At 33.0% G+C, this 13,540-nt stretch overlaps 1 protein-coding gene across 2 annotated transcripts in view; it reads right to left on the bottom strand.

Annotated features, from left to right (window-relative positions):
- CBLB (Cbl proto-oncogene B) overlaps nucleotides 1-13,540 on the bottom strand; it is a 208,584-nt gene that overhangs the window by 73,399 nt on the left and 121,645 nt on the right. For both annotated transcript variants that reach the window (XM_024735359.1, XM_024735360.1), the window contains exons 8-9: nucleotides 10,089-10,176; nucleotides 7,355-7,486 (exon numbers count right to left, since the gene is read on the bottom strand). In XM_024735359.1, coding sequence (XP_024591127.1) covers nucleotides 7,355-7,486; nucleotides 10,089-10,176 — 220 coding nt within the window. The remainder of the gene's footprint in view (nucleotides 1-7,354; nucleotides 7,487-10,088; nucleotides 10,177-13,540) is intronic.

The following is a 13,540-nucleotide window of genomic DNA, read 5'->3' as shown; positions in this document are numbered from 1 at the left end:
AATGTTTCTGTCAATATACACTTAACGCAAGATCACAGAACATATGTTAATGAAGAAGAAGGACCAATACATAATTCCTTCTCTAGTCCCCAACATATTCACATTCTGAGAAAGTTAAGAGGAAGTACTTGGACTCTATCTGTTCTAATTCACTCAGTAGACTTCACTTCCTCAAATAAATCCTCCCAAACCAAATGAGACAGAAGTTTTCAGTGCGTTCTACACCATCTGAAACTTAACTATGTAATATGCTCATGATAAAACTACTCAGACTCATTTGGCAACCATAAATACTGCAAGTTAATGATATTAAATATAACTTTAGGTAACCTGAGAACAAATTAACATTGACAGAGAAATAGAAAAAAAAAATTAAGTTCCCCCCAAAATTCCCATTCCCCAATAACACCCTATGTAAAAATCCAAATAAATATTGTCACTATCATCTCATCATCATCATCATCATGTATCAGTCACCTTCCATAGTATTTCTGTTTAAATGTTGTCCAGATCAATATTATCTCTTAAATACTTTCTTTTAATTTTTTAAAAGATAAACATCATATGTAGTACAATTTCTTTTGCTCCCAAGATGATTATCTGAAGGCACACTTTAAGTTCAATCATTTCACGCCTTCCCACAAATACAATATAAATGGAGGGCCCTAGAGAATACATAAGACTTCATGAGTCTCATATACTCATTTCATGAGTATATTTTTACTATATGTGTTTCCCATCTCAGTAACTTCTAATGTACATTACCTTGCTATACTTCACACAGATTTGAAGTGAACATAAATCTCTTCTTCTAAACATGAAACAATTATAGATAAATAACTAGATAGATACATATACACATACATATACTGAGAGTAGCTTGGGTCCATACTAAGCATTTTCAGAACACAATATATCCCACAAAAACTTAGTAACTTCTTGCTATAAAGAATGAATGATGATAGTTAATAGTGATCTTAGAAATTCTAAGTAACAGAGAGAGAGATCTTTGGTTTTGGTGTTCTTTTATGGTGGGCAAGGGAAGACGACATTGACAAATCTAGACTCTTCTAGTTTTAATTTGGAAGGACCATGAAAACAGTGAATCAGGAAAGAAGCACAAACATTCTGAATCTGGAAGCTTGGATTGGAATCCTATACCCACCAATTGCAGCTGTGTGACACTGAGTAAGCCATTTCATCTTCTTTGTAGGGTTATAATGAGAGAATGCACATTTTAAGGGATATCTTAAAGTGAGATAAATTAATTCAAAGCCTTCCAAAGTGCTACTTAAATTCCAGTTGGTATAATTACTACAAAAATAGTCTCAAGAACAAAGAAAAGAAGTAAGATAGCTGAGGAAACATACCATAGCCCTTACACGACTCTCAAAGTGAAAGAGGAGCTCCAACACTTTATCACATTTATACAAAAAGACATAACATATAATCAAGGACAAATACTAATTTGTAACATTCTTAAAGGCAAATATTTTTTTATTTGTAGTACTAAGGTTATGAAGCTTCACTGAGGCTAGAAATTTAAAGGCTGGTTGCTTTTGAAAACAGATATATTAAGATTACTTCTTAGTGCCTTGAATGCGATTCTTTGAGCTGGCTTCTCACCTCCCTTAGACAGTTACACATTTCTTCCCCAGTCATGCTCTCTAAATATGGTACACCTATAAATCTCTTTAATCACATGTCATATTAAAATCAGAGCTTATTAATTTTCATCTGCTGACTTTTTGCTAAGTATTTTGAATACTCCAATATCTTTCCTTTAAATTATTTTGAAAAAATATGCAGGAGGAATAATCAGAGGAAAATTAACTTTGGTTTTAATTGAATTTGAAAGTCCTTGGCAATAATTCAAACAAAGGCTGCATATCCAATTGGCATATGTGCATCCATTTTTATTTTGGAAGGAAGATTTGAAGAACACAGTTTAGATAGAGTCTGTATTCAGCAGATATTTTCTAGATTCCTGGAAAGAAAGATAGAACAAAAACAGTTCCTTACTTTACACCTTATGTGATCACCCTGCAATATCACTGATGCATAATATGTTATTACAGAAAAGAAGACACGGAGGAAGTAAAGAAGAACATGTTTTGTTAATATTCATGGAATAGTGTGGAAGTGAAAGAAAACTCTCCAAGGATTGCATTGCCAAGGATGGAACAGAAATGCCGAACCCAGACTTCCCTGGTGGCGCACTGGTTAAGAATCCACCTGCCAATGCAGGGGACATGGGTTCTAGCCCTGGTCCGGTAAGATCCCACATGCCGTGGAGGAACTAAGTCCGTGCGCCACAACTACTGAGCCCGCGTGCCACAACCACTGAAGCCCGTGCACCACAACAAGAGAAGCTACCACAATGAGAAGCCACCACAATGAGAAGCCCGTGCACCGCAACAAAGAGTAGCGCCCGCTTGCCGCAACTAAAGAAAGCCCACGCGCAGCAACGAAGACCCAATGCAGCCAAAAATAAATAAATTTATTTTTTTAAAAAAAGAAAGAAATGCCGAACCCAGAGTGATACTACTTCAAAGAATGCCTCTAGAGAGGTGATTACTCATTTTACTTAGTATTCTGTGCAAACTCAGACTTGCCAGTTCAATTTATTAAATAACAGTTTCAGAAGGAGAAAAAAGTATCTGACCCCTCTTCAGAGGCATGACTAAATGGGCCATCATGACAGCAATTAAAGAGTAACCACTTGCAGCCCATAACAACTGACACCTCTACTGTGCATTTCTTAGGGTTTCCGTTAATTACAAAGTTTAAGTCTCCAATGAATTTCAATTAAACCAAAGTAGGGCATCAAATGGAAGGAAAAGTTGGTGAAGAACTACTCGCTAAAAATGCACAATGGTTGAACATATAATATTTTATGGTCAGGGTTTAATATTTCCTATTGGACCTGATTTATCAGAGCTTCTTGGCAGACATGCAGTTTTTAAAATCCTTTTCATATCAGCATGCCCAACCAAAGTAGTCGAAAGTAACAAAAATGTCTCACATCCATAATTAAATTTGAAAGATAACAGGATATTCATTTCAAGTGATTATTAGTACCATGCCACTCGATAAAACTTTTAGATTTAATTTTAACTTCTTGAGGGTAGGGACTGTGTCTTTGGTACAGAACCTGGGAAACAGAAGCTGCTTAAAGAATGTTTGCTAAATAAATGAAAACGAATGGATTTGAGATCTTGGAGCCTGACGGATGAAATATTCTATGTCGGCTTCTACCAAGCCAGTTAAGGGAAACCAAATTATCCTGTGCACAATTACGTTTGAAAACTCAATTTTTTCTATGATAGAAAAAACAAGCAAGCATATAAAAACAATCACTGGCTTTAAAGTTAGAAAACAGAATCTAGCCTTTTACCATTTTGAATAAGGAAAAAGTTGTAAAAAAAAAAAAAAAAAAGACACATATCACTACATGTACTCATATCCAGAGACTTACTACTCACATAACATTTCCAATTACATCTACAAGCTTAGATACAATGTTTGACAATACAGTGCAGAACTAGGGAAATGTTCCATAATTTTGTTTCTTTTTGTCCTCATACTGACCATCAATTAGGTTAAGTCCAGTGAGCAGCTCATTGGGGCTACGATGTGAGGTTTTTAGTATAGCTAATGTTTGTTAACTGTATTTTAAATGGATTAATAACTTCATAAGACTTATTTTTATTAAATAACAGGGGCATTTTGCAATAACGTATTTAAATGACTGTCAAATACTGCTGTTCATACAAAAATATGAAAACTGCCAAAACATATCTGTTGGTTGGCAGGAGGCAGCACAGTGTGAAATCTATATGAAAATGTAGAAATATTCAGTTTATCCAAAAGCAGAAATGTTCAAAAGTTGAAGCTTCTCTAACCACTAAAATCCCATTGAGATGTAGAGACTATGGAACATCACTTAGAAATTCTCAAACACTGACCTAACAGTTTTTTTCAGGGTAGAGAAAACTTGAATCAGGGATCACTGTGCATGCTTCTCGGTGTAAAAAAGCAATAAATAGAAACTTGGTCTTCCTGCCTGTACGTTAGTGCCAGTAATATTGCAAGGAATTAAAAAAAAAAGGCAAAAAAAAAAAACCCAAATTGCGAAAAGTTGAAGGGAATCACCCAGCAGCTACTAAATGGAACAAATGAGGTTTAAAATTCTTAGGAATCATTCTCGGATCTTAAACATGATAAAAGGTCTTTGAAAAATCCACTGATACTTTGCAGAGGAGAAATGGACAGAACTGAGACATTAAAGGGCTTTTCACAATTGATCCATAATATCAGTGTCTTTTTATTTGTCATACTCTTAGCCCTATTCTTCTCTTTCCTTTACATTATCTAGCACACGGTCTATAGATATTTACCGAATAACTACCAACGTGGAGGTAGCATGCTAGGGAAGAGGAATTCTAAAACAGGTAAAGCAATACACATCCTAGAGGCAAAAGAGGTAAATATGTATTGTAAATGCTTATAATACAAATACAAGGAGGTAAGAGCTTACAGGGACATATACAAGATGTATCAGAAAAATATTTACTGATCATGAACTGTCTTGTGTGAGAAGAATTTTAAAGATGCTGAAATAATGCCTTTGCATATTTTTCATTAACTTATATGCCAGATTCTATGATTACATTAGGATAATAACATTATTCACTAGTGACATGAGTGTGATTTATTTTGATGGTTTCAACCTTCTAAGCACTTTTGAATTTGTCAGTTTACTACTTAACTTGGTCAGCTACTACTTTAGTACTACTTTCTCAGACAGCTTCTAAAATTTTACTCACAGACAGTTCTTAGCACTTGGCAATTTATGCACTTCCTCAATCTCTAAAGTAAAACTAAGAAGTACTGTACTTCAGACTAAAAAAGAGAAAGAAAGAAATCGCAAATGTTAATTTACAAATATGACTGGACATATCTTAATATAAGGCCATTAGATCAACATGAAAAGTCATGAAGAGAATCAAGGAATTGTTTAGCTACAGGCAAGAGAAACTGCACCATTTGGAGACTACAGAGTAATATATAGAAAACCTGTGGTGATGTAAAGGGCAAAGCGTTAATAACATAGCCATGACAAGTGGGAAATACTCCTGTGTGTTTTGCACATAACATACCTGTTGCTAATAGTTCACAGACTTATTACTAAATTAAATACATAGCACTGGCCCTAAAGTTTTAAAAGATAAATTTCATTTAAGAAGTATACAGAAAGTAAAATAAGTAAAACCTCCTTGCTTTACATTCAGCCTTACTCTTTTACTCACCCTGAGCCACAAGGTAAACAACTACTTTGTATGGCACTATAAACAATAATCTTTACTAATCAAAGGTTCGGCCAACCAAATGGGAGCTTCCGACTTTTAACCCTCTTAACTTCCAAATGCTAGGTAAGTTTCAAGTTGAAGATGCTAAGTCCCGCAATATGTATGTATTTGTATGCTCCAAGCCGGGGGCCCCCAGAGAAGGGGCTGAAATACACAGGCCATGTATGGAGGTAGAGTACTGGGAGTTTGTACCAGCCTAAAATTCTGGTTTTCTTTAGGGAGAAAAGCAAACTTTTAGTTTCTTCATATCTGTGAGAACCATACTACCACACTGAGGACATAAGTCAATCTAAATGGTGACATACACATTTGGCCCCTATCAGTTTAGTACTTACCCTGAAATAGTTCATGGGTTTCAGGTCCAACAAATCATCCTAAAGTAGTCCCCTCCCAGTCAGCTAGGCACTGAGTCAATAACATCTCTAAAATACTCTCTACTGATACATTTGAAACCCACTTGCAAACCAACAGTTTTGTCTTCTATCAGCGTAACTAAATTTATTGAAACTCATTTATAAAAAGACACTGCTACATATGTGGTACTATTATTGCTAAGGTAACTTAAATAGCAACCACGTGATTATGCTGAGAGTTTGCTAATGCCATACTTAGCATCCTTTTTCCTCCAACTTGTGTAGTACAACTCCCTGTACTACACAAAATTCACAAGCATCATGAAGGGATAAAGGGAAATTAGGGCAAGGATAACAAGGGAAACCTCAGGTAAAATATAAACCAAATGCATATTGAAAGAGAGAAGTGTAGGGATGTTGAGCAATTTTTACCGAGGTAGCAGAGATGTCTGGGAGTACAGAAATGACTTTGAAAATGTAAATCAATTGTAATTCATTTCCTAGTTCTTCCCCTTTTTTTCATCCATTTTTAAAATGTCCCCAGAGGAAAAAAGAGGCCCTCTTTATAAGACTGTAAAAATGTGAAAATCATTAACATTTTATTATCAGGTAATGAGCTCAACAAACATCAATGCTCCTATGAGTCTGCATTGCCCCTTTGTGATCCTCTGAAGCCATCCTTCCTCAGGCAATGCACAGGTTCTGGGTTGGAGAGAGAAGGCTCAGGAATACGGTAGGGATGCCGATGATACACTCAACTGAAAATTTTTTAAAAGGCTTGAAATTTTAATTATTTGTGTTCTAAACCCAATCAGCAATACTGACTTCAATACTGACTGTGTTAAACAGAGCAATTTAAAAATGACTTGAGCAAAATATTCTGTGAATCCTCTAAATATTCAAAACTAGAAATCTGTCCAAAGATCTATTTTTAAATCTCCAAACTTTATTACAGATAAAGAAATATTTTTTTAAAAAATAAGCCCTTGGGGAAACCAATTATTCCCTAGGTCTTAATTTAAAACCTCAAATCAATTTATATTTACTGAATGCCTACAGAGTGGAAGGCAGCTCACCTTAAATTCTGCTTCTGTAAATTGGAAAATTTAGTGCCTGTTTCTGTGGGAACTAAAGGTATTTGGGAAACTTTTTCTGTCTGATTCTATTTTAGCCTTACAGAGCAACTGTAGACATATGTGAGACAGGAGGCACACCTTCTCAGGAGAAGAGAGGTGTTGAAACATCGACGTAAGATTTATCTACTAGGGTTTATTGCTTGAAAATCTGACCTACTATAAATAGAATCTGACCTACGATAAATAATATAAATATGGTTAGTTGGTAACACTGATAAGTTACATTCTGAAATCAACAGTGTTACAGAAGTAGAACTACTTACGATTAATATCATAAAATTAAGTTATACATGCAAAGCAAACATAAAAACAAAAAGAAATCAAATCATATAAATGAAAGATTCAAACATGAGATTTTTTTCTAACAACCATTCAAACAAAGCACTTATCAGTATTACTTCCTGAATCATTAAGATGAAGAAAACTGAAAAGAGAAATATTCACAGGGAATATAAGGAAGACATCAACGCTGCTAATTAAATCTTGATTATACCTGCCAGGCTGTAAGGCAAGATGTACACATCAAATGCCCGCAAGGCTCAATCTTGACATCTTTGTCGTTCTCAGCACAAATTTTACAGAGCTGAAAAGTGGAACCCATTTCACAATATAATTCATATTGTTCCTGGAATTTGGGGGAGAGAAAAGGCAATGTTAATGTATTTTTAGTATGAAGTGATAATACTGAATTTTCTTAGATACAATGACTTACAGTAAATTCCTCACACTTGATCCTGTCAGATCATGTTGCCATTTAAGACATGTTTTAAATTGGTCATCACAATTTGGTCTACAAAATTAAACAGATTTTATCAGCAATTGCATAAGCTTTTTGAATACTTTGGATTATTTAACATTTTGTACTGTTCCTTTAGGAAGGTACCTGCATCAATAGAGTGATTTAAGAGACACAACTTATGGTTTCAAAAGGCAATAATAAATAGCTTTATTTTCTTTGTAAATGTCACATACTCATCTAATTTTAATGTCAAATTGCAATATGGCTGATCATTGATTTTATTTCTTAGATAGCTCTCTGTAGAAATTCCAGAATGGAAGTAAAGCAGCATTTGCCAAGGCCTTTCTGCATGCTAGGTACTGTCGTCCACATTTATTATGTCATATAATCTCCAAAGTATAATAAGATACACTGAATTTTTAAAAAACAAGTAAAAATGAGGGTCAGTAAGTTTAAATTATTTCCTTCAAATTCTATAAAAAATCTCTAATTCGCATACTCTTTTCCCAGTCTACCACCATCAAGAAATCTCATCATTTTGGCAACCAAAAATTGTTTTATTCAACATCTTTTCTCTTGATTTACTAGTTTAGAAGCTTTTGGCACAGTAAAACTTTCAGTGGTCAAATAATGAAAAGATCTACGTCACAAAGAAGATACAAACATATTGGTAAGAATTTAAAAAGTATGAAAAAATAGTGTTATTTAATAGGGATACAAAGAAAAGGAAATATAGAAATAAAAATTTGTTTAAATAAGGCAATGTTTTAGTCTAGTAAGTACCTACTACATACACGGCCCTGGATAGGATGAATAAATGACAATATTTAATCCTTAACCTAGTGAAAGATCTTACAATCTCGAGAAAAAAATATATATATAAACACATACACAGATACACATACACACATATACCCACACATTCACATATAAATTGTGTCTACCATGATATATGTATGTGTGACTATATAAATAATCTTAAAATAAATTAAGGAAAAAGACAAGAAAATGGATCAAGATGGAAAAGAAGTCTAAAGTAATCCAAAATAAATTATATATCACTGAAATCCCTAAAATAATAGACAAGTATCTATATTGGTTATGAAATCCAAAGGGCCAATTTATAATTATAAAAAAATTAAAATAGGCTAAAATCACAGCTGCAGAATTCAATACAACCTAAGATGTAAGCTAATCAAATATTTATGAGTAATTTAAGAGAATGATACTACTCCTGAATATGAATTTTTAAACAATTAAAAAAAAATGGATTTATAATGAGGAATTATCTCGTGTCTTTTTACATATATTAGAAAATAGAGAATCACTAAATAATTTTTTAAATGGCTTTCATATATTAAATTTTAAAAACTGCCCACACACAGTACCCATGTCAGGAAGTGTGTTTCACATAATAATATCAAGACCACTGAGACTGAAATCTGGAGAACCAGAAATAAAATTAAAAATTATCTGTTGTCTTCCCCAAAACGTATAATTTCTTTTTATTACAGTCTTATTATACAAAGCACAAAATATCTAAATTATAAAAATTTTTAAACTTAACTACATGTAAAATAAAATATTCAAGTTCTCTCTCAGTTAAAGACTGTTGCCAGATTGGTGTTTTTCTATTTTTATTCTTTAAAAGCACATTCATATGTTCATATATGGTAATTTTTTATTTATTTACAAAATTGAACTTAAGTGATATAATTTTACAAAATAAAATGTTACATAATTAAGCTTTCCATAACTTTTTCACATAAGATGCAGAAGTTCCCATGTGAATAAGTAGAGCTACCTTCCTCCTGTTAAAGACTTTATGGTATATGCAGTATGAGTATACAATGATATTTAACCTATGACTGAATATTTTGGTATATTGTAATATTTCATTTTTATGAAAAATGCTAAAGTAAACATCCTGGTGTATAGATCTTCTTGTGTATATGCAAGTGATATGCATATGGAATCTAGAGTCAAAGATCTTTAGATTTTGATAATTATTGAATATCAACCTCAAGAAAGGCTTTACCAAGTTATACTCCCACTCATAACCTATGAGGCTGCCAACAATGGATTTATAAGAATATAATTATTGTCTACAATAGGCTTCAATTACTCATTTGACTCTAAAAACTAATGCATATAATTAACCTAATCTTCTTTGGAGTTTTCTAAAACTATAGCTCTCCCCTCATATCCATCTACCTACCTATGGATTTATTTATCTATCTCCCCACATAAATGCCAATATTATATTGGAAGCAAGAATATTAAAAGCAGAACCTTTTATCAAAAAAATGCAGAAAATAATGTAATTTCTTTTCAAACACTCTTAAAATTCCTTAAATATCTTTTGCATTAAATACCTGCACATGATTTTACCTATAAGAATCTTATTTATTTCAAAGTCATCATAGATACTTATTTTTTTTTGGAGATACTTACTAATTATAAATATGTCTCCAGAAATTGTCCTTACCTGTGTAACTTTTATATGATCATGGGGTGTAGGTTCACATAATCCAGTTAAATCAGGATTATAACTCCTCCCATCAGGATAAAGATAGCTGGGTTATAAACAGAAATTTCATTAACATAAATATACAAGTCTTAATTGCATTTAAAGTTATTTAATTAGATTCTTCTATATTCAAACAGACATTTGGATGTTTCCTTTTTATGTAACTTACATCAAGAACTTATTCTATCACTGTTTCCATAATACTACAAGTTATTTTTAGGACATTTAAAATCTAGGAATCTTTTTCATAAAGGAAATATACAATGAATATGGACTCAGCCATTAAGCAATCATTTTCAATTAAATACCTTTACTATATGTATAGGTAAGTTAAAAATTTATTTTCCTGGTTATTCATATTCTATTCCAAAATACTTTGAATATACACCTATTTGCAATTATTACGTCTTTCATCTGAAGTACAGTTAACATTAACTGTATCATTTTACACAATGCTTAGTACCACCGGGAAAGAAAAATAGAATTAAAGCCCACAATTTTCCAACAAAAGTTATTCAAACACTTCCGTGGTGTTTTCTTTCTCCAGTTTCCCATCCTCTTTCTTTCTGTTTCACCTTCCACTTATCCTGACACATATACACATGTGCACACACACATACACGTTTACTGCAGAAATTTAAAAATGTTACAATTCCATGTTTCACTTACTTCAAATCAAGGTACAAACAGAATGGTTTATAAATATAAGGTTCCATTATTAGAGAGAATTAAAATAAGAACTAAAAGTTATAGTGCTGTCTTACTGTACTAAACCAGCTTTTACTCATTCAGAAATTCATTAAAAAATGAAGTTTACTGTGTTGGTAAACACATATTTTAGATTAAGAAAGCAGTAATATTACTGCTGGATTTCATCAATTTATTAAGTTACAGTTGGTTTTGCTTACTATCTTTCTGTTCTAGATTTTTGAATGAAAAATTAAGAACATAATACTACAGTGGTGAATATTTTAAAGGGCAAAACTATACTAAAACTATTCTGTGAAGTAACAAAAACTATTTATCCTTAAATAAAGAGTCTATAAGAATGTTAGTAAGTATTTTAAATTACCCAAGTAAACCAGGAAAAAATGAACCTAGAGGATAGATAATTCTCACATGGTAAGGAGCATATCAGTGACTGTTGTTTTTTTTTTTTTTTTTTTTTTTTTTTTTTTAAGATTTAGGAAAAGGAGTTGACTACATCTGACTATGATACAAATTTAGAATGTCATTATAGGGTTGGGATACAATTCTACAAATATTGAGTGATAAGCAAAAGTTGGTAACTCTCTTTTTTTACACCCTAAAATGGCCAGTTTTAAATATTATTATATATTTTGTTCATCACACTTCAAAAACGTAGAATTCTAGGAAGAATTTAGAAATGAAAGATTACAAAATGACAATAAGGTTGCTAGAGGAAAGGTTAAATGGTTCTATTTAATGTATAAGGAGCATTTCAGTGATTACTGTCCCCAGTATACTGGGGTGCTACTGATGAGCCCTTTCCAATGGCAATGAAGGAATAAGGAATCTTGGCTAGTTATCAGAGTAAACTTCTTTATCACCTATGTCCTACAATATCAGATTAACTATATGGAAAGGAGAGCTGACCCTGATAGTTGGACCAGATGATATCCTGTGTTTTTACTGATCTTAAGGAAAAAAAGCTAACAAACAAAAAACCTATCTAATTAAAATGCTAATATTTTAATCTAATCAAAAACCTAATCTGATCAGATTTTAATGTAATCTATCATTAAATTTCAAATTCAACTAGCTAAACCCCTCTGAAGATGTGTGTGTGTTGTATGTGTGTGTGTGTGTGTGTGTAAATATTAACAGCTAATTTGCACAGGAGTTTGGAGGCTAGACTACTGATTATGATATTATAATCTGTTAATTTTGATTGACTTTTGAAAAATAGATGTAAAGCATTATAACAATATAAATAAGCTATATCACTAATCGTTAGAGAAATGCAAATCAAAACTACAATGAGGTATCACCTCACACCAGTCAGAATGGCCATGATCAAAAAGTCTACAAACAATAAATGCTGGAGAGGGCATGGAGAAAAGGGAACCCTCTTGCACTGTTGGTGGGAATGTAAATTGATACAGCCACTATGGAGAACAGTATGGAGGTTCCTTAAAAAACTAAAAATAGAACTACCATACGACCCAGCAATCCCACTACTGGGCATATACCCTGAGAAGACCACAATTCAAAAAGAGTCATGTACCACAATGTCCACTGCAGCACTATTTACAATAGCCAGGACATGGAAGCAACCTAGGTGTCCATCGACAGATGAATGGATAAAGAAGATGTGACACATATATACAATGGAATATTATTACTCAGCCATAAAAAGAAATGAAATTCAGTTATTTGTAGTGAGGTGGATGGACCTAGAGTCTATCATACAGAGTGAAGTAAGTCAGAAAGAGAAAAACAAACACCATATGCTAACATATATATATATGGAATCTAAAGAAAAAAAATGGTTCTAAAGAACCTAGGGGCAGGACAGGAATAAAGACGCAGACGTAGAGATGGACTTGAGGACATGGGGAGGGGGAACGTAAGCTGGGATGACATAAGAGAGTGGCACTGACATATACACACTACCAAATGTAAAATAGCTAGCTAGTGGGAAGCAGCCACATAGCACAGAGAGATCACCTCGGTGGGTGCTTTGTGACCACCTAGAGGGGTGGGATAGGGAGGGTGGGAGGGAGACACAAGAGGGAGGAGATATGGGGATACAGGTATACATATAGCTGATTCACTTTGTTATACAGAAGAAACTAACACAACATTGTAAAGCAATTATATTCCAATAAAGATATTTTTAAAAAAAAGCTATATCAAAATTACTCCATTTACAGATATACTGACTCATAACCTCTTTTTTATAAATTAAAACTCTGAAGCACATTTTCTTCAAAACAAAAGTCCTCTTATCATAGTGAATAGAAAGCTACACATGTGAATCTTTGATGCACCAGAGGTAAGGTATAAATGACAGAATAGCAAATTTATGATAATTAAAAAAAAGAGAAATAAACATTTGGTACCAGTTTGCCATACAATTCTTATGTAACTATTTCTCGAAAATTCACAACTTCTATCTCTTCACATAGATCTCATCACGTTTTTTTCTTTGTTTTTGCAATTACTTTGGAAAAGTAAAACTTTTTGCTATTGGAAAATTTAAACTATTTGCTCTTTCTGGTGGACTTTCTCTTGCTATGCTTCTATCACAGTCCATGCCGCAGCAAGTAGGAGCACATATGTCTCTAAGTTACTCAGCAAGGCAAAGGACAAGAAAAGTCAGTGAGATGGAGGTGACACTGAAAATACCACAAAAGGGTGAAGGGAATGGCATATGACTAAAATGA

Source organism: Neophocaena asiaeorientalis, unplaced genomic scaffold, assembly GCF_003031525.2.
Source record: "Neophocaena asiaeorientalis asiaeorientalis breed wild unplaced genomic scaffold, Neophocaena_asiaeorientalis_V1.1 scaffold136, whole genome shotgun sequence".
Lineage (NCBI taxonomy): Eukaryota > Metazoa > Chordata > Mammalia > Artiodactyla > Phocoenidae > Neophocaena > Neophocaena asiaeorientalis.
This window is presented reverse-complemented; position numbering and strand designations above follow the sequence as displayed.